Source organism: Tympanuchus pallidicinctus, unplaced genomic scaffold (assembly GCF_026119805.1).
Source record: "Tympanuchus pallidicinctus isolate F22 unplaced genomic scaffold, pur_lepc_1.0 scaffold3, whole genome shotgun sequence".
Taxonomy (NCBI): domain Eukaryota; kingdom Metazoa; phylum Chordata; class Aves; order Galliformes; family Phasianidae; genus Tympanuchus; species Tympanuchus pallidicinctus.
Genome location: NW_026294747.1, coordinates 81432552 through 81457706, shown reverse-complemented (window position 1 = coordinate 81457706; position 25155 = coordinate 81432552). Strand labels below are relative to the sequence as shown.

The window sequence follows — 25155 nt, the reverse complement described above, 5'->3', positions numbered from 1 at the left end:
AGTCATTTATTTTATCTGATGTTATGTTCTGTCCTTTTCTGTAATGTGCTTGAAAGAGTTTCTTCTGAGGATAGGAGACCCTATTACTATTTTTGGGAGGACAGCAGAGCCAGGAAAATGTCCCACAAACTCCAAGAACCCAGTAGAAATGCAGAGAATAAGAATTTGAGACTAAAAGTTGCCATCAGTGATGCCAAGATAACCAGGGTTATTTTAATGAATTGAGTTTGACTTGAGATATCTGCCTGCTGCTGGCAGGAGCTTTGGGTGGGCTACGGTGCTGTGCTGCAGGCAGTGCCGTGCTGTCACACCGCCTGTTTCGGCACCAACGTGGTCAGTCAAGAGTAGTCCAAGTGCCCCTGCATCATCGTGCAGTCTGCCATAGAGGTGTGTCCTACATAGCAGTGTACACAGTGCAGGTGCAGCTGGCATGACAAGTGCATTGAGAGGCTTCTTAAGACACACACTTTTGAAACAGGAACTTAGGTCTTGCATTAATAAGTGTTTTACAAATGTTATCACAAAAAAAACCCAAACAAACAAACAACCAGAAACAAAAGCACTTGAAAGATAAGATACTTTGAACTTAGGGGCTCACTCATCTGCATGTCCTCTTTTGACATCTAGAATTATTTCACTAAAACTCCTCAGAGCAAAAAGAACCTATATCCGATGTCTGAAATGCCAACTCACAAAAGCATGGTGGAGCAGGTGACTGCTGATAAGGATGAGACAAAGCAGCATGTCCTGAGCAAAGGGAAAGAGCTCTGTCACACGTTTTTGAGTGTGAAGCTGTATTTCCTGTTTTGCTACGTGGGACATGGTTTCTTGTAACGCACATGTTCCAGTTCAGTTGCCCAACTATTGTGTTTCTCATCTGAAATATGTCCCTGTTGTTAAAATGTTTGGTATATGTGATCCCAAGAGGAGACTGCTTTCCGTTAGTAGACTGTTTTTTTTCTTCAAAAGCAAAGAAGGAGAAGGTACCTAAAATTGAAAGTGTGGGGAGAGCTAGCATTTACAAGGAGTACTTCGTTTAAATGGTTGGGCTGAAAAGGGCTTTCAAGTGCTGAGGAGGCAGATCTTACAGACTAGTGACTTCCAGAGAACAGAAGAGTCTAAGGCTGCTGCTGAAATTTGGACCCAAGGGATGCCTGACTGTCATTCTTCAATGTTTTTAGGTATGAGAGGCTGAAATTCTTGTGCACTTGAAGATTATGTACTGGCAGGATTAGCTGGAGCCACAGGTAGTGAAAGCAGAAGCTATTCAGACTGCCCCAAACATACTTGTCAATAAACCTCAATCATGACCTGTAGTAGTTTTGGTACCCGAATTTTGTCATGTCTGCATGAACACTGTCATATTTCATGATGGTTTTCTGTCTTGTGGTAAATACCTTTCAGAGTTACGCTGAGACCACTGAACTCTTTTCCATCTAAGTCCTTGTCCAGATTTCTGAAACCTGGGAACATCTTAAATATTTCTCCTTCTCAGCGTCTCCAGTTCTCTTTTTCTTTTTTTTTTTTTTTTTTGTCACACACAATCTAGGAAGCAATTCTTCCTGGGAAGAGACTGTTCCTAAGAAAATTATGGTAAATCCCTATTACTAAAACACTTCTGAGGGCAGAGACTGTCTTTTTGTTCTGTGCTGTGAGTGACCAGCACAGTAACAGGATCTTTGTTCGTGTTGGATTAGCCCTACTGCAATAAAAATAACAATAAGCCTTTGGATGCTTTGGCAGCAAGTGTTCCCTTTATGCTCTGGTTAATTTTCCAGTTGTACTTACTCATCTGTTTGAGAGTAACCAAGGGAGCTAATGTCCTGCAGTTTTTCAGGTCTTACAGTCAGACCTCTTGTTTGGTATTCTCTGCAGGTGGCAAGCCTGGTAGCCTGATGGTTTTGATCTCCATCTCTGCTGCCTCAGTTTGCACAGGAAAAAAAAAGTTTATTCCTTTCGAAAATGGGTAACTTTATAACAGTTCTCAGAGCATCTCAAGAGCAAATCTAATAACACTGAAAGACCCTCTAGAAGCTGTTAGCAAATTAGTAGCAGTCAGAATATATGCCGTGTTTTCAAGGGAATCGGCAAACTGCCTTTTTTCTGCTGAAAGCATTTATCATTCACATGTTGTGATGTGAAATAAAGATGAACTGGGATTGCATTTACCACATTACTTGTAAGAAATAACAGGGACTTCAGGATGCATCATCTAGTTTACTACATTCAGAAAGAGAAAGATATTTTTGTAAAATAGATACAGATTAGATTTGTATCTGATAAGCTTTTTTATTTTAGTTCTATTAACCTGAAAAAATGCATTAAAACATAGGTACTCATTAAATGTCTGTTGAACAGTGTTAGTTCAGCTCAACGTGTCAGGCGATACATGACTTCCAGCCAAACATCTTGTTAAATACTTGCAGGATTTCCCATAGCGGATCTTACTTTAATCAAATAATTCAATCGTTTCATTTGTAAGTACAATAGAAGGGCAGGGCTTGTGTTTACAGAGAATTCCGTATGGAAATCCTGTATTAATTGAAGTACATTCACTTCACTTAGGATGGTGTCCACAACCTAACTCTTTAAATAGAAGCTCTTTTGCTGTTGCCTGTTCCAGAGAGGCAGTGACATACACAGCTGGCTCATCATGTAGAGAAAATCATGAGGAAATGGCGTGAAAGATAACCAGTGCACACAGCAGAAGTATGCCTAACTAAAGAAGGCAACTCTGTGCATTGTTTTCTATAGTGGATATAAAATAATTTATGAAAAGTAGTTTGATCCCCATGGACACTGTCTGGTGAAGATGCTCTGTTTTGCTCAATCTTCTTTGGGCTGCTCCTAAAGTAATGCCTTCTGTTTTACTACATCGGCCCATGACATCCAAGGTGGATGTTGGTGCTATGAAGTAGAGGTTGAACCTTCCCAATGTTCTGTAACATGTTGTTGCCATGTGACAGAGGGCAGCAGACACGGAGGAGTGGTGTGTGACGTAGAAGGTGTGGAATTGAATTCCTCTCTGCAGGAAAAATTGCACCCATTGATCTTCATGGATGCTTAGCTAATGATTATGGAGTCCTAACAGTGGATATGAGCACAGTGGGTGGTGCAGCAGCAATGACAGTGACATGAAAGACAAGCCATGTTCTGGACAGCCATGCAGATTTATACAAAAACCGCATGCAGCTCTCGTTCATTGCTAGCAAAAGTGCGTAGCTGATGGTGGTGATTGTGTTGAATAATAGTATTTCATAGCTGAAAATTTGCTCTATCGAATAGTTATTTTGCTCTTTGTATCTGTTGTGATTTCCTTGGAAATAAATAGGAAGCATTACTTTTGGAATATCCTACATATTTTCAAAATTATTAGTGCAGGCAGTGCCAGATGTTTTTTTGTAATATTGCAGATTCATTTCTGTTACTCTGTAAATTATTGTCTTTTTAAGGCAACGGTTGTTTTCTGCAAGTAAACACAATGCGCTTCCAACGAGCCCCATGTAGGATATGGAGGTTTATTAGCAGTAGACCATTTAGAGTTTCACATAATGGCTTTATAAAAGGTTAAGGTATTATTAATCACTGATAGTATTATGGCTCAATAATAGAAGACTAGAATTGCACTCCTTAGAGTTCCTAATTGTGCTGTGTCAGAAAATGCCAGCATTAAAATAAGCCCAACGCAGAAGAATTAAACAGAGAATCAGCATTTCCTTCTACAGTGAGTTGGAAGTTTCATGTTGCTTCTATATTGTATACAGTGAAATCTTTTTTCCTTTTTTTTAGCAAATTATAGTTCTGCTGCGGTTGAAAGGATAATTTTGCCAGTGTATTAAATACCAGGCAAAAGAGGTGTTTTAGAACATTTTTAGGTAAATGTAGGTCAACACAAAGAAATCATACAGTTGGAAATATTTTCCAGTGTTTATGTTCAGATGTTCAGACCTGTCTGGCTCCTCTCTATTTGCATGTGTTGGGGTTATAGGCAGTCCGACTACATTCCACATGGATTTATATAAATATATTACAGATTATTAACCTCCAGCCAAATAACACCAAATTTAACTTTTCAGGAAGGTTTGTGACTTTCCACAAAACTGATTCACTGTGTACGGGCATCTCCATATATACTGCATTAAGAGAATCACAAAGAGAATACTATATATCTGTATGAGAAATGTGCTGTTAACAGTAATTAGGCTCCCATAATCACTCAATAAATATTCATTCACGTGATGATTACAGATTAAGAACAGATTACATTTTCTTGACAGAGGTAGGGCGATGGCTTTCCATATTCTGTAACTCCAGTTCCCAAATAATTACTCACTGAAAGGCTCTTTCAGGCTAAAAGGAATGTACATGCATCCGTTTTCAAAACATAATGTCTAATAAACAATTTTCAAGTGTCTGACCAAAGATTATTTAGGAAATGCTATTAAAATGGGACCAGAGCCATAACATGTTAAATCTATACTGTCTCAAATGAAGCATAATGCTCTTTTAAACTGGTCGCAGTCTTCACAGATAGTGTTGCCAATTCTTATCTTCCCTTCCTTTGTGAAATATTTTCTTATTTAAGATAAGAAGTAAAAACTCTGTACAAGGTACTTGCCTCTTCTGCTCTCAGGTGACGCATTTTAAAAGTGACCCCCAGGGCTTTGTGTGTCATCTGCTGTATACAGATCCTGCATATGAAGTACGTAGTCCTAGGAAAAAGACAAAAATATTACTTGAAAAAATTATCAGAAATCCTACACTTTCCACAAAGTAAACAAGCAGTTATTCTGTGTAAGAGCATAAAAGACGTCTGTAATAAAGAACATGATTTCAGTGTCATATTCAGTGACACTGACCAAAATAATTAGTACTCCTTTTTATTTGTTATCAACGATAGGTTTTTCAGTTTAGCAGTGTGGATATCTTTCTTAATAATGGTATTAATTGTATTCTTAGCTCTACTGTCACCTAACAAAAGTAGCAGTTGATTTTCTGCCTTACTTCAGAGAGAGGCAAACTGGTCTGTACAATTTGTCAACTACCTGAATACACACATCAGTAAAGTATGTGAGCAGGGAACAGCTTTCTTCCATCTGTAGGATGATTTCCTGTTAGGACTTTTTTTTAGAAGTGAGACTTGAGGGAGGATGGTGAATGTGATGGTCAGTGGTACAACAATAGGTGTGAAGTACTGAAGGATGGGAGGGATTCTGTGTAGAAGATAAAAAACTGACACAGTAGATGAAGTGAAGAAGGTGAGAAAAATCCTAATTAAAAAAAGAAGACAATAGAAAATAGAGTAATGAGGTAGGAATGCAAAATTATGAACAGCTTTGAAAATAAGTTTGAATTTGATGTTGTGCAACGTGGTAAAATGATAAAGAAATTCCAGTAAAAGAGTGGCAGAAAGTGATGAAAGAAAGCTTTCTCAGCAGTGGCATCTTGTGCCTAAGGCTTTTTTCCTAGCTGTATCTTGACTGAATGTATTCCTTGCTTCTGGAAATTTGCAGGAGTAATCAGCAAAAATATTTAATTTCTACCAAAGAAAATTTAATTCTAAAGGCACATAATGGTGAATGGTGAGTTATGCGGGAAGAAACTGAAGGTGTGTGCAGGCAACCTGTATCTTTTTTCCCTCAGAAATGTTACTTATATTGGTTTTTTTTGAGAAGTGCAATTGATGAAGTGTAGACCGTGGATAAATGTCAGATCAGGTTCTGTATTAACTTTGGTTGCTCTATCAAGAAAATACTTTCTTTTAATATAATTATTTTACTTTGATAAGCCGATGAATTCTTACTTAATCCCCTATTATAATCCCTACATGAAAGAGGTCATATTATCAATGTATCCGTAGTTATCTGATGGATCAAGAGATTGAAGTTTGCACTACCTTTGGAATGGTCTTTTTTTTAGTTCTCTGTGCCGTAGGAAATTGAAATAGACACGTGTGAGCTGCAGGGTGTGTCTGTGCTGGCTCCTGTATACTCACCTCCTCTTTTCTTTCCCTCATCTCAGATTGTTTGATGTGTGCACCGTGTCACGAACAGATAGAGAGACCAAGTTAACGTTGGTGTTTGAACATGTGGATCAAGACTTGACTACTTACTTGGATAAAGTTCCAGAGCCTGGAGTGCCTACTGAAACTATAAAGGTATTTAAGAAGAAAAATGTTGGGTACTCTTTCAGAAAGTGTTGGATAAAGAGAACACAGATAAATCACAAAGACCGTACTCAAGCAAACTGCATTTTGACCACATTTAGTCATATCAAAATTGAGTAAAGCCCAGCTTGGGGCACAAGCTGCAGAACAACAATCCATATTCACTAACCAATGTATTTTCTTGGTGGAAATTTTATAGTCTTGAGTTCCTGTGACTATTTCTTGTTTTAGTGCAGGCCTACCAAATTTGTTCCAAACCATTGAGAATGACCTTTGCTCACAGCTGTAGGCAGATCATTTAGTCCAAGAGTGCTCGAATCTTCCTTAGGTAGAGCACTGACAATTGTTGGCATGTATAATGTAAGTCCTGTGCAGCTACACTTTTTCGTTACTTTTAGTTTCCCCAGGAAACTCCTTTCATTTCATGTCACGTCCTTCTGACATATGTAGACACCATATAGACACCTTTTGACATATGTAGTTGTATATACCTGTCTGCATCTCACAAGAGCAGTTGATGTTCACCATGGATCTGTGGGGCCTGAATTGAGCAGTGAACAGAGGCTCAAGGAAGAGGGTAATACAACCAGGTGTTGTAGAGACTGGAAGGGCTCTCAGTAACTAGGAGGATGGCATTAAGTTTTCCCATCACATCACTCATATTCTGCATCTGCAAGGGAAGACCTCTTCCCAAGATACAATGTGCTTGGTACTAAAACATGTATTCCAATTCTCCTCCTGGGAATTTCATTGTGAAGTGCTACATCAAGGATCATAGCTTGAAATATATGACAGAATTTTTAAGCCTGGGAAAAAAAAAGCAGAAGGGCTAATGTTCCTATATTTTGACTAAATATCTAACATTACTTTTTCTTTTTTTTTTTGTGATGAAAAATAATGCGTGCTTTCAGAGAATGATTGCCTTGCATTTGTATAAGTACTTTCTGGAGGTATGTTGTGTCTTCTTAGTCTGGCAAAGGAGAGAGGGAGGAAAATAGAAAAAAAAACGTAAGACCTATTTGAAATGTAGTAGTAGTAGTATTTTTTGTTAACAGCTTCAAACTCAGAGGTCTTTGAGTACAAAATAACATTACACAGATAAAGATCTTTTTGCTTGTATCAAAGTCACAAACATTTAGCACCACCCAGTTCCAAAAATAGTATTTTTAAGCAACCCTAGTGGATAAAATAAAACTTTATTAGCACAGCCTTGATTCAGTCCCTGTGGAAGACTGAAATGTACCTCTACCAATTAAAGGGCTCTTTTATGTTAATGTTTTAAGGGTTCTGTGGTCTTCTAAAGCTTTGATGGTACATAAGGGTTCTGTATATCAATGTATCTAACACTGTAATAACATAAAAGGTAGCAGGCATACTGTCTCACTGAATAATTGAAATACATGGGAACAGAACCACCAAATCCCTGAAATCTGTTTGAAACATCTTTTGAGCTATCTTTCATGTAAAGCAATTGGAAGAGGTGAGCATTGCACTGAAAGGCTTCCAATTTTCTAAAACCCCATTCTAAATTTCTACAAGTGTATTGTAATATGAATGCACGAATATACATTTCATGGTTGTCTTTTACTTGTGAAGAAAATCATTGGTCATACTTTTAAAAAGCGCTATTCTGCTTACACAGTTTATAAGTTCAACTCGGATGATATGTCTGATAATTGGCACAATAAAAGAGAAAAAATTAGCCATGCAGAAACAAAGAGGGAGAATAATGTTGCTTTATGGACAGGGCGAATCCCACCAGAAGGAGTTAGTGAAGGTAAAATTCATCTTGTGATACATCTACCTCTTTTCAAATGGCAGAAGAAAAGTGTGAGAGGCTGTGTCATAGAATCGTAGAATGACTTGAGCTTACTTGGTCTTTGTTGATTTTAACATTTGCACAGTAGCTGCTGTGTCCTTGAATTCTGCTTAGCGCTGAAAAAAAAGTAATAAATAGAACCAGTTAAATTAAATTAGACCTTATTGCTTCACTGTTCATGTATCTTAAAAACATCCAGTTTGTGAAGGTATGTTTGCTGGTAGGTTGTGATCATTGATGACATGAGGAAGGTTCTGAGGGCTTATTCCTAGCATATTTCAATATCTTTCTAAAGATTACGTCTGTATGGATGTTCCTGGTGGACACTGTGGCAAAGCATACTTCTCTTATGGAAGGGAAATACTGCCATTTTGCAGCAACTAAGCATTTGACTCAGAAAACATACATCATTAGATTATAATCTGATTTTTCATAGTTTGGCTTTTGAGGTTAATATGGATTCATACTTCATTTATTTTCCAGAATTGCAGACAATTTGTGTAGACTATTTCCCCTCATTACTAGCACAGCACAAAACAACTGCCAGCATTGTAAGGCCATCTGTTAAAGTTCTGTGTCAGCAGCACAGAGGTACCAAACAAGTTGAGTAAGCTCTGCACAGCTCAGGTAGAAAGTTCTAATGTACCTTTTCGGCACCATGGTGTAAACTCAACAGTTACTGGTGGAAAATGAATGATATAAAATTCCAGTGAGAGTTTTATCCTCAAAGATCCTTTCTGTATGAACTAAATACCTTCATTGTACACCATCTGAGGGAGAGGGACTCAGCTTTTGCAGGTTTGAGTGTGCTAGGGTTTAAGTTGCTCTTGAGGATGATAAGTGACAACAGTACCATTTTGAGAATTCCCTTTATGTTTAGCAGATAGCAAACAGTAGCAGTACAGAGAAGACAACCGTGTAGATAATTTAAGTACGTCTAAATATTTTGTCTTTATGCTGCTCAGCAATGTTTTTCTAGTATCTGAAGTCCTTCAGCAGGAGCCACCCCAGAAGGTATTTTAGGAACATGTCCATTGGTGCCCATAACATGATGGAAGAGGAGCAGTTTCCTTTTGAGACATTGCCTGGTAGTGGGAATACGTACAGAGGATGTAAGGCAAACATGCTCAGTTCCCCTCCCTGTCTCTAGAAGCATGAATGCCTATTTCTGTGGCTGTAGTTCTGACCACTGAGTTATAGGTTTTTCTGAAAAGAGGCATTTTAAATCTTTTCTATTGAAGTGCTTCCATTTTTTTATAAGGGAGTTTTCATTGGGCTAGAGATGTACGTAGACAGTATGACTCCAAGTGCTCGTGAACATGGCACTCACCTCTGAAAGAGAACTGTGAGCTATTAATGTCTTTAAATCCTGGATTATAATCCTGCTTGCTCTTGCTTTCTTCCTGTGTCACACCTGATTAGTATTTGTTCCATATGGGAAGAATCAGAATTAGCAATGACAGCATTATCCTTTTCTCCTCTCTACTCACCTTTTCCTCCCCTCTTTCCTTCCTGGGAAACTTAAGGTAGTTTCTTTGTAAAATGAAGGTATGAGATCAGTTTCCTTAGGACACAGCTGTTAGTCATGCATACGCCTTCAGTAACGTTAAAACATTAAGCCATTAGCAATTCAGAGAGACTTGGCTCATCAGAGAAGGGCTCATCAAAGATCTCTCGTATAGCAAGGGCGTATGTTATTTCTTGTGGAATGCAAGAATTGCTGGGGATGACCTTCTGCTCTGGTCTGCTGACTAAGATCCATCATGGCATTCCTGATAGCCTGGAACAGGGCAGTCAGACCATGAACAGGGTTTAAGGTATGTCTTTTTCTCTGATATTACTGATTCCCCACTCAAGGGAATGGCTTTTCTGAATATTGTTTTCCTGTTTTTCCTTTGCATAGGAATCCTAGATCTCTATCTCGTTCAGACATACAAATTTTGCTACTTAGATGCCTAGCATTTAGACAGTACAGCAGTGAACCCAGTTTCCGTTTCTGGATTTATCTGATAGTAGCCCATGAATTGTATTTTAAAATTTATCCCAGTCAGGATAATAAAGGAAAAAAATGTTGCTGTTGCATCCCTGTGCACTCCGTGCAACTTGCACTGCCTGCTAGCAAACCAGGTGGGCTGGTCACATCTTTGCAGGCTCTTGCAAAATTAATATGAAGATGTTACTTCTCAGAAAGCAAACCAGTGTTCACTGCTGCGAGGTGAGTCATCATCAGCCATCTGCCACAATTGTACCTTCTCAGTCGACCACGTATGAGATGTGGAGCAGATGTCACACAATCATGCAATTCTGCAAACAGCACAAGATATTCCAGGAAAACACATTCACCCGTACTGACAGTCTTCAGAGTGGGGCCCTGTTTAGCAGCATCTCGGTTAGAAGTTACTCCTTGACGTATAAGCACACTAAAAAAGAATCCACAAAAATTAAAAAGAAAGATACTAAAGGAAGAACTGTTTGATTTTTTCCCAACAGTAAGAAAAAAGCAAGGCTTAGTGAACCCACAGAAAATTGATCTGATCCCCAGCTGATAGAGAGAGGTGTAAATCTATTACCCTCAGTGAAATGATGGCAGTTTACAGCTACTAAGGATCTTTGTGCAGCATTTTCCAAGACATTTTGTTCTGAAGCCAAATTATAATTTAGAGTTGTCACTGTAAATAAAAGAGGAACAAAATGGCTGAGCTGTTTAGTTATCGTGGGTTACATCTTGTAATTTCTTTTCTATCGTCTTACTGTCGGGTTGGACAGCTGCATGTAAGGGCAGTGGGAAAGAGTACAGGTGCCCTGCACAAGAGGCAGCTCAGAAGGAAGTGTGTCTTAATGGAGGATGTTCTCTGAATGTTGTGGTTCCCTCTGTTGCAGGTGTTGTCATTTCTTTCCCGTGTTGCTGCTCCATGTAAAGACACAGCCACATCTCCCCTGATGTGGTGGTGAACGTAGTAATGCATGGTCTGACCAAGGAGCTGGAGGAGTCCTGATTTAAATGAGGACACTCCTCAGCGTGTAGTGTTTTGAAATTTAATGTTGTATCTGTACAGATACTTCTTTAACCTGGATCGTATTACTATCAGTGTACAGCCACACATTTTATTTATAGTGGACTTTTATCTCCAAATCCCTGCTATTTCCAGATGCAAATTCAAGCATTTTCATACTGATGATTTATAGTTGTTTTTCTGCAGTGCTGTAGCCTGAGACCTCTGTTGCTTGCAGCTGATAGTTCATAAAAATGTGAAGCACTCCAATAATTTTAAATCGCCCTGTCCTGAGCAGTGATTTAAAATCACTGGAGTGCTTCACATTTTTTCAGTTGTTCCAGTTTGGAAAGCAGTCAAGCAACACTGTAGAATAATGCATGAAAACAACCTGCCCGGTGTAATAATTTCAGTCTCTCAAAGCAATGACACTGGATTAAAATGTCACAAAAGATGCCTGTGAAGGACTTTCTAAAAAGACATCTCAACCTACTTTTCTTTTACGGCCCAAAGTCTCAAGGCAGCAATATGGTCCATTATGGCCATTGTGGCCCTAAGGGATGTGTCCTCCTTTGAAGTCAGGAGGAAGCTGGGGGGTCCTCCATTGTTTTCAACAGATGAAGGGCCAGAAATCATCTTTATTTAGAAAGTCAAAGGGAATTGAGCAACTGAAGAGATTCTAAATTGTGGTAGGGATTGGAGATTCAGCCTTTGGTAGATGAGAATTTATAATCCAGTCATTGTAAAATTGCAGAATTAAAGGCACTGGAAGTGAAATGTTGCTATTTGCTGATTGAATCCCTCTTAATTCTACAGAACTGGGTATTGGTGTGATGCAGTATGCTGTTCTGGATTCTCTTGAGGGGCTCTTGGTTTATTAGTGATGCTGGGTTTTTGCTGTTGGAACGTCAGTGTGATAGTGATTGCTACAGTGATTGCTATGTGAAATGCTTGGATGACACTAGAAGAAAGTAAATGTAGCAGTGGGGCTGAGCGGCCAGGCAGCACATCAGGCATTGCCACTCTGTTCAGCAGTGAGCCAGTGGCCGTTCCAAGGAGCGGGCAGGATTTCTGAGATGCTTTCCTTTGTCTGTCATGGTAGTATGTGGTCACAATTTGCTCTGTGTGTAAATCCTCCCTCAGTAACCAACAGAAGTGTCACTCATTTTAAAAGTCCTTCCCTTCATCAAAGATGCAATTCTGCAGTTAAACTAATTAGGAGAAAGCTGTTGCAGCTCATAGTGTACTCGAAGCTGTAGCAGAACAATAGACCAAAATGTTTGGATTTAGCCATGTTCTAAATCTTGCTTGCAAGCCATATGTTGCTTCTGACAAGTAATTTGAAGGTCATACTGCAGCAGATGTGAGATAGAGAAGAGACTTTCAAAGAGCTATTCTTGATTTTTATGGGGGCAGATAGGGATCGTTGTCTTAACAGTGTTTCTGTACTGGCAGGAGATCAGACCCCTATGCCTCTGCATACTCAGAAACCCATACCTCAGCCCAAAGCAAGCAGACAGTACTGGGAAGAAGAGACAGAATGGTGCACATTGTGATGATCCAGGTCTTTGGGAAACCTGGCAAACGTTTATTTTCATGTTGAACTGAGCCAATGTGGGACAAGAAGCATCACTACAAGATACCTTTCGCATACCTTTCTCAGCAAACCCAACTTGTTACAGCTCAAATTCACATTGGAACATTTATGAAGTACATGTATTTATTGATGGCAAATATACAGATGTAGTGTAAATTAATTCAAAAGGTGGCCACAAACAGCTCTTCACTAGTGTAAGAGTAATACTGTAATAAAATATGTTGTTACAAAACTCTATTTTCCTCCCAAGAGAATATAATATTTCTGCACTGTCTGTGTGTACTTCTTACGTGCCAGTGAGCAGTCAGGTTTATTGCATTCCATGGTAAAAATTAATCTGAAGTGAGTTACTTCAGTGGCACATTGATCTACTCAAGATATGTTGTTTTCATTTCTTTTGTATGTAGATTCTGCCTGAAAATAAAATCCTATACAAATAGATAGGGATTTGAAGGGGTGGGGGGGGCGTGTTTTCCTCCATAGAACTTAAAATTAGCTTTAAGAATTTTTTTATGTATTTCATGTACAAATATGTAGCCACATAAGCACGTGCATAGGCATATAATTATTGTATTGGCCCCCTAATATAGATGCAGCAAAAATGCTGCGATTTCAGCAAGTGTGAGAAGGAGAAAAGGAAACTTGGTGAGTGTTGCTCTGCCCTGTAGGGAACTCATGATACAAAAATAGCTGTGGAGAGAAGAGTCCAGAATGGGCAACTCAAGTGCTTAGAGAAGAGTCACATGGACAAGAACACAAAAAGGACAGCAGCTCGCCTGCGTGTGGGGAGTGTTTGGTGTCACTGTATTTATATGTGTGCACATGGAGGCATGCTGCACATGTAACATGTACAAGTACATGTATACATATACCAATATACATATATGGCTGCTGATACTCAGAGTCCATCCTGTTAGGGCTCTGTTCCAGCTCACCACCAGGTACAGCTGAGCTGAAGGCAGTTGTGGTAATAGCAAGGAATAAATGTGACCTAGCTGAGGCTATGCCTTTCCTTCCTGCTTGTGTGTGGGACCAGAGACTAGGTGGAGATCCTGTATCCCACTCTCCTCTGCAGGTAGTGGAGCAGACTTGGCTCCTCCCTGCTTTCCATCCTGTGGCCATCAGGGACAAAAGTGCAGAGGAGCACCAGCCAGTGCTGGCAGACAGCTACATTCAGCTTCTGAAGCAGTCAAAGCCATAACCTCTGACACTCAGAGAATTTCCAGTGTTTCAACTCAGTGTTCTCTGCCCATGCTAATCCCATTTCCCAGCCCTTTCTTCCTTCCATCCTTTCCCTCCACCTTCATTTCTTCATCTCACTTTCACTCTGTGTTTACACAGGATAATATTTTCTGTCCTTTCCCTCCCTCCACAACTTTTCTCTCTATCTCTTTGCTTTTCATTTTCTTTATCCCCCCTAACCAACTCTCTCATTAAGAAATAATATGGAACCATCTCTCTGTTTCTCCACCTGGGGTCTGTCTTGTCCATTTTATTTGTCCATTTTATTTGTCAGCTTTTAATGGAACAGACTGTGTGAAAACCCTTGACTATACAATGCCCACCCTAATAGGTCCTCCTTTTTGGCTGCCCTTTACACAATACTTTGTTAAACATGAGTCATGGTAATCAGATTCCGCACCAGCATTATTTGTCTGAAATTGTGCTTCTCTGTTCTGTTTGCTCCCCACCAGAGCCACACTTCACACATTTGCACAACTGCTTCCTTTATGTATCACTGCTCTGTAATCAGCGTGTGGTTCATGTTACAGGTTTCTCAGGTTTCAAAGTGAAATAAAATGAGCTTTCTTCCATTTTGAGAATATCCTTCTTTTTAAGAAGTCCAAACAAAGACACAAAGACATTATTAGTAAGTTCTCAAGCAGCTGCCAAAAGACAGAAAATTAAGAATGGAAACATGAGTGAAATAACAGAAATACTGTTTGGTGTTTGCTCTTTGTGCAACAGCAAGGAAAAGTATTTGGGGATTAAAATGATTAATTTATTTGTCGTTTTCATAAAGCAGACGTGGCTTTGTAATATTTGCCAGTGTCAGTGCTCCAGAGCAGGCCATGGGTCAAATCCTTCTGTGGTGTAGCTCTTGGCTTCTTAGGGTTACTCCAAGGTTGACTGAGGTGCAGTGCTATTAGCATCAGTTAGCAAGCAGCCTTTCAGTTGTTTTCATGTAAAGCATGAACAGCTTGCAATTAAAAAACAGCTTAAGCTCCTAAGTCAGAATCTGTCCTTAATTTGGAGATTGGAAGCCTTATCCAAAAACTCGTAAACATTAGTATTTTAGTTTCTTCTGACTGCTGTGTTATTGTTACAGCTATAAGTACTACTGCTAACGTCACTATACATAAAGCATCTAAAATAATGTTGGACTATACATACCTGAGCCCTTCTGGCTTAACTTCAGACTTTAAAAGAGGAACAGAGGCTCTGCTCCAGCAAAGCACTTAATCTTCTGCTTAATTTTGTGTAAACAGAATGCTCTGACTATAGAAGAAGTGAGGTTGAAAGGCTTCAAATTGGAGGAGCTAGCAGAGTTTGGATCAGTTGTTATCCTTTATTAGAGACCTGAGGAATTCCAAAGCTAGAGCAAAGAAGAAATGAAACTGTTGTTTCTGTAGTCTCAGATGAGTCATAAACATGCATTTTGGTTGTGCTTTGTCAGACCAAGGAAGTTCCCTCAAAATGTATGTGTAAGCAATGGCTGTATCTTTGGAACCAGACTTCTGACTATTTACCAAAGTGTGTCATAGTTGGTCATCATAGTAAACTGACTCAGTAACGGAAAAGGACTCTGCAGGATCACAGGTTTAGCACAATGGTTTGTTTGTTTCTTTTTTTATTAATATCATAACTGTTCTGACCACAGAATTTACCCCGTTTGCCTTTGAAAATCATGACCCTTGGGAATACTCATTCAAAAGAATCTGATTTTTACCATTCTGCCCAATGCCTAAAAGCCAGCACATGATATCTTTGTTAACATTGAAATGCGTCATGCCATAAAGAGCCCATTGAAATGAATGGATTAATTGCAAAGAAGGTTACTGCCAAACAGTTTTCACTGCTGCTAAATATGTGACTTTACAAACAGCATCATAAAATGTTATAAAACTTGGTAAAATGTCTCATTACTTTGATCTCTGCAATAGGAAGCTTTGCACTGTAACTTTAAAATGCCAAAAAAAAAATTAAAAAAATCAAGAAGACATGTTAGCCATCTCTTAAGAGCATTTCTTTTTGAAGCTAATAAATTCAGCTGCAGAATTTTTGTTCTTTTGTTTTAGGATGTGACAGTTTTGTTGCATAACTACAATTAAGGAATCTCAGAAGGCTCCAAAAGTTACAGTGTTCTGTGGATGCAAATGCAGAGTCATTTTTTGTTCATTTTTACAGCAGGGAAGGGGCACAGGAATGGCAGTGTGTTGCCTTTTTTTAACATCTAGTTTATGATTCATTCTAATATATTCTCTCGTTTGGAATTAACTTCAGATATTCTTGTTCTGACAAGAAGAGTAAATATTTTAGCAGGGACTTTTTAGAGAGAAATTTTTGACAGTAATATACTCCTCCCTTAGTGTTACAAAGAAATGCTTGCTATCCAAACTCCGACTCGGCATTTTAATGGAAAGGGTTCCAAAAGAATACGTAGGACGTTACAAATGTAAAATGTGTTTAATGAAAGAGTATACAGATGTCTTTCATGTATTTTAAATAAAAATGTCTAATTTGAGACTTGGGAAACTCAACAGTGATCTTTGAGCCATATGCTTGTTATTACAATAGCATGTTGCGTGTAACTGTCATTCAGTGAGAAACAACACAGGCCAACAAGGAAAAGAATATAAAAACATGAAGTTAAGGAAGGAATGACCATCTGACAAAGCATTTTTAGTTATGTTTTTGCCTTGATTAGAATATATCACTTTCTTGCTTTTTGTTTGTTCACATAATTCCTATAAATGTCTGTAAGTCTTATTGTAGACATAGGAAAAGGAGAATAGAGGCCAAGCTGCGTGGGCTATAATGAACCAAAACTGCAAAGAGATGCATACTTGACAGAGAGTTTAAAATAAAAATAAACCGCAGTTTCTTTGCTTGGTTTCTGGAGCAGAAAGTCGCAAAACAAGCAGAAAACTTTTGGTTCTTGATGTTAGGTTAGCTTAGCTTCCTTACCTCAATTGCTCTATTTCAGACTTTAACCTTCATTTCAATGAAAAGAATTTTAACCTAATTCAGATTGGGCTTATGTCTGTGAAACTGGGCCTTGGAAAATATTTCAGAAGTAGCTTTGGCCTTATGTTTGCATTTTGTTCCTTTACAAATGCGGTGGAGGTAACCTTGATTTGTTAGTTAGTGGAGTCACGCTTTATTGTGACAGAAAACTAAGAACAGTCCTTCAGTGAAAATAACAAAGACCTACCCCATGGTGATTGATGAGAACGTTGTACAAGTGAAATGAGCTGGAAAGTCATCATCTTGTCTTTTCCTTTGCCACAGGAAAAGCATAACAGAAAGATTTCTTTTCTTCTGGTTCTGATAAGGAGTCTAACGAAGCATAAGGAGAGGTTACACAGCATGGAAATGTGTTACACCCAGCTGCTCACTAGCTTGCAAAGCTGCAGTAAATAATACAGTTGCTATTTAATAAACAAAAGAAAACAAAAGTCCTTTGATGGTGATCCCTCTCTCATTTGTTCTTCTAAAGATACAGTTTGCTTCTGCTTAATTGACTGTCCTTTTGGAATAACATAGAGTTTGATATTGTATTGTATGATTTGTAATGTTTTCTTTGTTGATAGGGAAAACAAAAGACATCTTTCTAGGGCCTGATTCAGCAAAGCACATGTGTATGTGCTCCAGGTTGTCTGGGTCATAGCTAGCTTTGTCCTCATAGCTTTTCCATGAATGGTTACAGTGAAGATACACAATAAGACATGTAGTTTTCTCTTCCAAATTAGCTTACGTAATCAATAGCATACTTTTTTTGCTTGTCACAAGTTAGTCTTTAGAGAAATTATGCGTCTGTCACAAGCAGCATTGGTTCTATGCATAATTTGTGACATTTTAGTCTTAAAAGATACTACTTTGTGGAAGTAGTTTGTTCCATTGATAAGCTCGTTTTAGAAATTAACTTCTAACATACCCTTGGCTCTTTATGTAAAATTTCTTCCCTTAGAGTTTATTCTGTGTAGCATTTGGGGGCTGGGAAGGGGGAGGATGTTTTGCCTGCAAAATACAGGACGCAGTCTTCTCCACTCGCAAGAAGACTACTGGCTCTCATGTTGCACCTTTCTTCCCCTGCACTCCCAAAGCAGGGCCAGTTGCTGTCTGCTGTGCTAACACCAAGAAATAAGGAGGCTCATTGCTCATTGTGTCACCATGAGTTGAAAATACCTCTTTTTTTAAGAACCAGTCAAGTGTTCAAACGAAAGCAAGTCCAGGTTTACATTAATTTGCACTAATGTAAATCAGTGTCACTCTTCTCAGAAGTGGAGGGACTATGGCCTGTGACACTTTGGAGACACTTGGCAGATTTGTGGGACCGTGTCTCACACTGCAGCTGCTCCTAGTGGTGCTGTATAATGGTGTCAGACCATCTGTTAGAAATAAAGACGTGCTTTGAGCAGACACCTCAAGCATCTCATCGCCAGTTACCGTTTGTTGTATCTGCAGTGCAGCAGTGAGCTACTGAGGCATGCTCATACCTGGCACCTTCTGCTGAACTACTGTGCTTGCTAATCACGTGTGGGAGGTAGAAACCCAAAGAGATGAAGTAGGACCACAGTCTCTGAGAGTGAGTGTGGGAAAGGAAATGGTTGAGTCCCTCGGTTTGTTCCTCTCAGGCAGAGGAGCTGAGGAGAGCCCTCATGGCGGCTGCAGCTCCTCACAGGGAGCGGAGGGATAGCACTGAGCTCTGCTCTGTGTGACAGGACGGGCCCCGAGGGAATGGCATGGAGCTGCGTCAGTGGAGGTCAGCTGGGGTCAGGGAAAGGGTCTGCACCACAGGGCAGTGAGCGTGGAATGGGCTGTGCAGGGCTGTGGGCACGGCCCTGAATGCTGGAGTTCAAGGAGTGTTTGGACAACGCTCAGACACAGGGTTTGGGTTTTGAGTGGTGCTGTACGGAGCCAGGAGTTGGACTTAGTGATCTTTGTGGGTCCCTTCCAACTCGGGATATTCTATTCTATAATTCTGTCCTTGTAGGTCCCTTCCAAGTTAGGATACTCTACGATTCTGTGATTTTAATAACCTATGTATGTGGCAGGGAATGGGCAGCCATTCCCCTATGCTAATGCTATTGGAAACTTCTAATGCTTTTGATGAAAGCAAAAGGTTTTGTGCGCTTGCTTCACTCCTCTTGCAAAATATTCCCTCTGTACTTTGTAGGATAAAGTGCCTGACTGTTCACCTTATAGTGCTTTTGGTTCAAGGACTATAGATTTTTTAATTTAATATTAATACAATTGCAAATGATTGCATCTGTTGGGGGTTGGACTCGATGATCTCTGGAGGTCCCTTCCAACCCCTACAATTCTGTGATTCTGTGATTCTGTAAATATGGAGAACGACTCTCACTGCTGAGTGCGTCCAAGAAGCAATTCTGGTTTTCTCTGTGCTTGATTTATATGTACTAAGGTGTCCGTGAGATTATCATCCTGATTAATATTTTGACAGTTCATAAAATGCTGCAAGAGCACTTCAAAGCTGTATGGACAGTTCTTGGGCCAGGATTCCTCATAAGCTGGTTCCAATAGGACGCTATCCCCTCTTGGCTTTTCCTTGAAGCCTATTTCTACCTGTAACTTTAATCCAAGAAATCTTTTCTCTTTTATATATCCCTGTTTTCCTTGAAGGTCGTTATGCCTTTATAACTGAAAGCAAATTCTAAATCTTTGGATTCTTTTTGCAGCACTTAACAAACATTAACCAGTTAATCTTTGCAACACTCATGAAGTAGTTAACCATTATCCCTGAATTTATAATATGGAGCAACAGAGGAAGCAAAGTTAAATAAACTGTTGGAACTGCACTCAGTAACTGACCCAAGCCATTGTACAACTGTAAAGAGCATCATGATACTTCAGCCATGCTGAAGAAACAAAGTAGAAATGATACGGTGGGAACAAACTATATTACTGAAAACTGATTCTTAGAAAGTGCACAACTCGCCCGTATCATGAATTTTCTGCAGAGATTAGATTCTTACTTTCTTCTTTGTTCCTATCTTTAATAAAATTTGTGAACTGTTTATTATAAGAGCATCTAATCCTGAGAGAGTACCTGTATTTCAGAGTTTAGTGTCATGCTGGCAGTTTTGTCTCAAAGAAGATTGGCTACAACTTTCTGAAGGTCTTGCTGGTTTTGATCAGTTTGGGAGGAGGATGAAAATATTACAAAGCAGTGGGGCCAGTACAGGTGTTTGAAATGTGATGGATGGAGTTCCAGTGCCTTCACCGCACTTTGTTGTGCCTGTTAGGAGACTACCTTCTTTGTCAGCTTTAAGTACTCCGAATGACTGTGCTGAATTTCTAGACATTTTGATGATGTAAGAAATCAGAATGAATTAGGCCCAGACTCTACAGTAACTCCAGTTTCTAATTCGCAAAATTGACTCATCTATCCTGCCAGCCTGCTTTACAGTGCCTCAAGCTCTTATGTATCTTTATATATCAGAAAATATCTTTCCACACATATCAGGAAATGGAACAGGCCTGTGTTACACTACGTTAAAGCAAGTTTTTTGTTAAACGTAAGTTGCCTGACTGGGTTTATATCTTTGAAGGAGCCTTAGGAATAAGGTGCTTAAGATCTACTGACTTTTAATGTTTGGATTTCTAATCCTGTAGGATCTTACTAACTCAATTTACTAGGTTTTAAAGAAACATAAGATATTTTCCTGTTGCCATGCAGGTGTTTCATAGAGAGCCTATGCATTTTGAGTGGTTAGTGTTCTAAACAGCAACAAAAAAAATAGGTAAACTAAAGAAACAGTCTTCTTGAGCCTTTTGTGTCTAGCCAAGGAGATCTGGTCATTGAAATCCTCTGGGATACTTCTAAAGTCATGGACTTTGTTGTTATATATCAGTGTATGAACAAATCTCAGCTCTCTTGATGGCACACTGCAGACAAATACGATGAGAATTTCTGCAGGAATGTCATCTATGTTGTCAGGGTGTTGGTAGACCATTAGAAGGACTAGTCTGACACAAATCTCAATGTATTTACATAATTTGAATGCTCCTCTGGACCTGAAGCCATTTGGTCTATGCTGTTTGCATGTGATTTTGAGCATATCAAGATGCAGGTCTTTGTTCTGAGGTTAGCCCTTGTTGTGTTCAGGTGACAATGCAGGACAGTCATCTCCCAGGGCCTTCCACATTATCTCTAGTGCTTGCTTAAGTTAGCAGTTCACAGAAGATAGATTTACGGATTTACTCTTCTAGCAGACATTACCTGCTAAGATCGAAGCTGTTTGTAAAGCTTCGTTTTTCATCATTTTTCTTGATGTATGTGCATAGCATTGTTGCAGCTCTCTAATCACTGACCAGCTGGCTTGTTAATATGTGAATAGTGCTGTGGGCCCCTTGCCATATTTCATGTGAGGTCTTGGCTGGGTGGCCAAGCAGGCAGCCTGCAGCCAGTGTCAAAGCGATTCAAGAGGTATTGGCACAGCAGTGTCCCCATTAATTTCTGCTTGTCACATGCTGTCATGCAAGTTACACCAGAGAGGAAATGACCGTTAAAAAAAAAAAAAAGTAGGCTTGTGGCACTTGGTCCCCTCCAGACGTTATCCCTGAGGTTAAACAAGTGGATACAATTAGTTGCTATCCACAGACAGCTGCAGGGAAGGAGAAGCTGAGATGTGGGCCCCACAGCAACGTGTCTTTCCTGTTAGCGAGGAGTGTAGACTGTCAACATATGCCATATTTTTAACCCTTCCTGGAGTTTGTGCAGATTAAAAAGAGCTGTTACGACCAACGGCGTCACAAAGGTGGCTGTAGAGCTGATTAAGCAGCATTCTCCTCCAGGGAAGGGGTTTTGTATGTTGGTCAACACCTCGTACGTGCAGGTGCAAGCAATGCTGAAAGAGAAGCATCTCATCAGTGATCAATAATCTACTGGCATGGAGTGAGACAGTGACTTCTGTGAACTCCTCTCAGAAGCACAACAAAGAAATTAAAGGGAATCACATTCAGCTTTCTAAATTTTCCGGATGGACTAATCTCTGTGATTATATCAGGAGAGCTTCTGCAGCAATTGTCACAAGTGATGATACACTTCAGATCCTCCAAAATACAGCTTAGGAATGCAGAAGCAAAGTCTCTGAAAGGGAAATGACTGTGTCCAAAGATGAAGGAAGAAAGTATATACTAAGTATACTTTTTTAAAAAACTGAAAGAATTAAACTATTCTGAGGGGTGATAGAGAGGGGAATATGCACAGTGCTCAGAAACAGGCTGACTTAGCTGACAGAAAGACTGCTTCTTGGCTCAGAAGGAGTAGGCTCACAGCATCAGTTGCAAGAAGGCTGTCTTTCTTTGTTGAGAGACACGACAATTAATGTAGCTAGAATTATATGAAAGTTGTTCTCCAAAATTCAGACTGCAGTTCTGCCCAGGCTATACATCTTGTGCTGGTGTAGCTCTTATATACTTCATTTTGACTGGTGTCAGTCCCCAAGCATATGCCAGAAGAGTTGTCAGAGTTAATGCACAAAAACTGCAGATGCTATCGCAAGTCGTTCTTGTTGGGCTTCCCAATTAGATGGACCAGTAAAGAGTTTGGGGAATTTCTTGGTTTATTTTACTTCTCATATCTTTGTCAGCTATTTTCAGAAATAGAAGAACAGAGTAGGTAACAACTGTCAGAGCAGCATGCACTGTGAGATATTACTGTATCTAGTATAGCTTATGAAAAGCTCGTAATAGGGAGTCAATGTTAAAAGAGATTAACCAGAAGATATTTGGGGATGTACAAAATTATCATGATATTGCCAAGAGAAATGGGGAAGACTTGTGTTTGTTTATTTATCTAGGCCCAGATCTATACATTCTGTTAGGGGCTGTGTCTTCTATTATTTTTTCTACTGGATGCAAAGAATGGAAAGCTTTGAAAACGTTAATTAAAAATCACATCCAGAACAGGTCTTGGTGGTAGTGTTACATTTGCCAGTTTCTATCAAATTGTTAAAATAAGATTCCCCTCTGTTTTCATTTGATTTGCATGTATTTTCTTTCTAAAACGCCAGTAGCCAAATAGGAAATGTTGTGTTGCATTTGCATGTCTGGTAATTCCACACTGATAGGAACTTTTGGTACATTGAATCACTGAAAATAAGTAGGACAATAGTTATGTAGGCTGCGAGTTCTTCTCATCAAATGTGAATAACAGCTGATACTGTAATGCTAACTGACTTCCAGGTAATGAACCAGCAAACAAGAAATTTGAAATGAAAAGCCTTATAGCCAAGGTGTCAGGAAGAATGAAAACTTTAAATGAATTATGTAGGTCCTTGGTAGTCTTAAAACATTTCAGATTTTTTTGATTTTTGCCATAAATCGTTGAATTTCTGTATACTGAGCCACTATTTTGCTTCTTATGTGAGAGCAAGTGTGACACGTCCCTTTGCATAAACTCACCAACTGCCCCTTCGGAGTCAGAAGGGAACCAGTGAATTTGTGTCACTGCAGAAGATCCTAATGAGGCATGGTTTCGGTGTGCTCCAGACATTCCCCAAAAAACATTGCTGACCAGCATCAAAGGCTACATAATTAAGACTAAATTAGGACAAGTATGTGCACCCAGTTGAGTTCAGTGAACTGTTCTGAGTGATCTTCTATCTGCGTTCCTTAAGGAGGCCTGGATTATTAGTTTAGAGGACTTGAAAATTTTCAATTTTAGCATATCTGTTTTAGCAGTTTCTTAATAGTGCCAGATTTCCATACTGATCTCAGTGGTTGTGAACTAAAAAACAAATTCAGTATATGTACTACTCTGTGCTGGTGAGACCTCACCTGGAGTACTGCGTCCAGATCTGGAGCCCTCAGCACATGAGAGACGTGGGCTTGTTGGAGTGTGTCCAGAGGAAGCCCACAAAAAAGATCCAAGGGATAGAACTCCTCTCCTACAGGGACAGGCTGAGAGAGCTGGGGCTGTTCAGCCTGGAGAAGAGAGGGCTCTGGAGAGACCTGAGAGCAGCCTTTCAGTATCTAAAGGCGGCTGTAAGAAAGAAGGGGACAGACCCTTTAGCAGGGTCTATGGTGAGAGAACAAGGGAGACTGGTTTCAAACTAAAGGAGGGGAGATTTAGATTGGGTGTAAGGGAGAAGTTTTTTTACAGTGAGGTTGGTGAAGCACTGGCACAGGTTGCCCAGAGAGGTGGTGGATGTCCTGTCCCTGGAGGCATTTAAGGCCAGGCTGGACAGAGCTCTGGGCAACCTGATCTGGATGTGGGTGTCCCTGTTCATTGCATTTGTGAGAGGGCATGTCAGTAGCATTCTTCATCCTAAAAATTTGGTTATCCAGAATCACTCATTCTAAATCTGTTTGTTATAGAAGTAGTCTAAAAGATCTTTATCAGAAGGTATTTTAAATGTGTATTAATCTACTCTAAATGTTATAAAGCATCTATCTATCTATATAAAGTATCTTTGATAGGATTAAAACAATTTTATAATTACAAATAATTATGCAAATATTTATTTTCAATTCTGTGATTCTGTGAACTTAATATTTAAAAATATGTATAACCATCATTTCATTGTCAGCAAATTGTTTACCAGCAGAATAGCAGTGTAAAAATTACCAAAAATATATTAGACAACTCTTTTAACAAGCTTGGCAGGTATTAGTTCTCCTTTGCTATTAATACATGCAATGAATTTGCTGTATTTCTCTTTCTGCACGGTATTTTATTCTGGGAGAAGAAAATGAATATTTTATCGTGTAAAATCGATGACTGAGACTAAGTGAGCAGGTCATTTGGATTTTTTCTCTTTTCTGACAATGAACATATTTAAATTGAATACACTGTGAAGTTCATGCTCTCTAACTGGAGGAAATATCACAGTAATCACTTCTGAGGGTCAGTCCTTACCCTGTGAATACTCCATGGAAAGCAATCGGACTTCTCTGAGATAAACTGTTAGCCAGTTTAAGGAAACATAGAATGTGTTTTTATGTATGTATTAGAAAGAATCATGGATGACTCTTGTGAGGCTACATAGGGGTTAGGTAGAGGCAGAGCATAGCCTCCTCCTCCCCCAGGATGGAAAAATGCCCCAAAAGGAGTTTGATCAGACTGGCTTTCTCATGAGATAGGAGAGCAGGAAAAGGACACAATGGCAGGGATCTTTCTTCCTGCTACCATGTGCCAGCCTCTGCACCCAGCTAGCTGCAGAGGGAAGGGCATCCTGCAGCCTCAAGGGCTGTGACAAACTGCTTCACTTGCCACCCTGTTGCATGGAGTTCTAGGCAGGCTGGTGTCATGTCTTCCCAGCCCAGTGTGAGGACGAGATTTAAAAAAGAAAATCACTGCATTTAGCTGGGAGTCACTAAATTATTACTA

General features: G+C 39.5%; 1 protein-coding gene across 4 annotated transcripts in view; it reads left to right on the top strand.

Annotated features, from left to right (window-relative positions):
• The window catches only part of CDK6 (cyclin dependent kinase 6), a 121206-nt gene that overhangs the window by 22541 nt on the left and 73510 nt on the right, over positions 1–25155 (top strand). For all 4 annotated transcript variants that reach the window (XM_052692209.1, XM_052692210.1, XM_052692212.1 and 1 more), the window contains exon 3: positions 6022–6157. In XM_052692209.1, coding sequence (XP_052548169.1) covers positions 6022–6157 — 136 coding nt within the window. The remainder of the gene's footprint in view (positions 1–6021; positions 6158–25155) is intronic.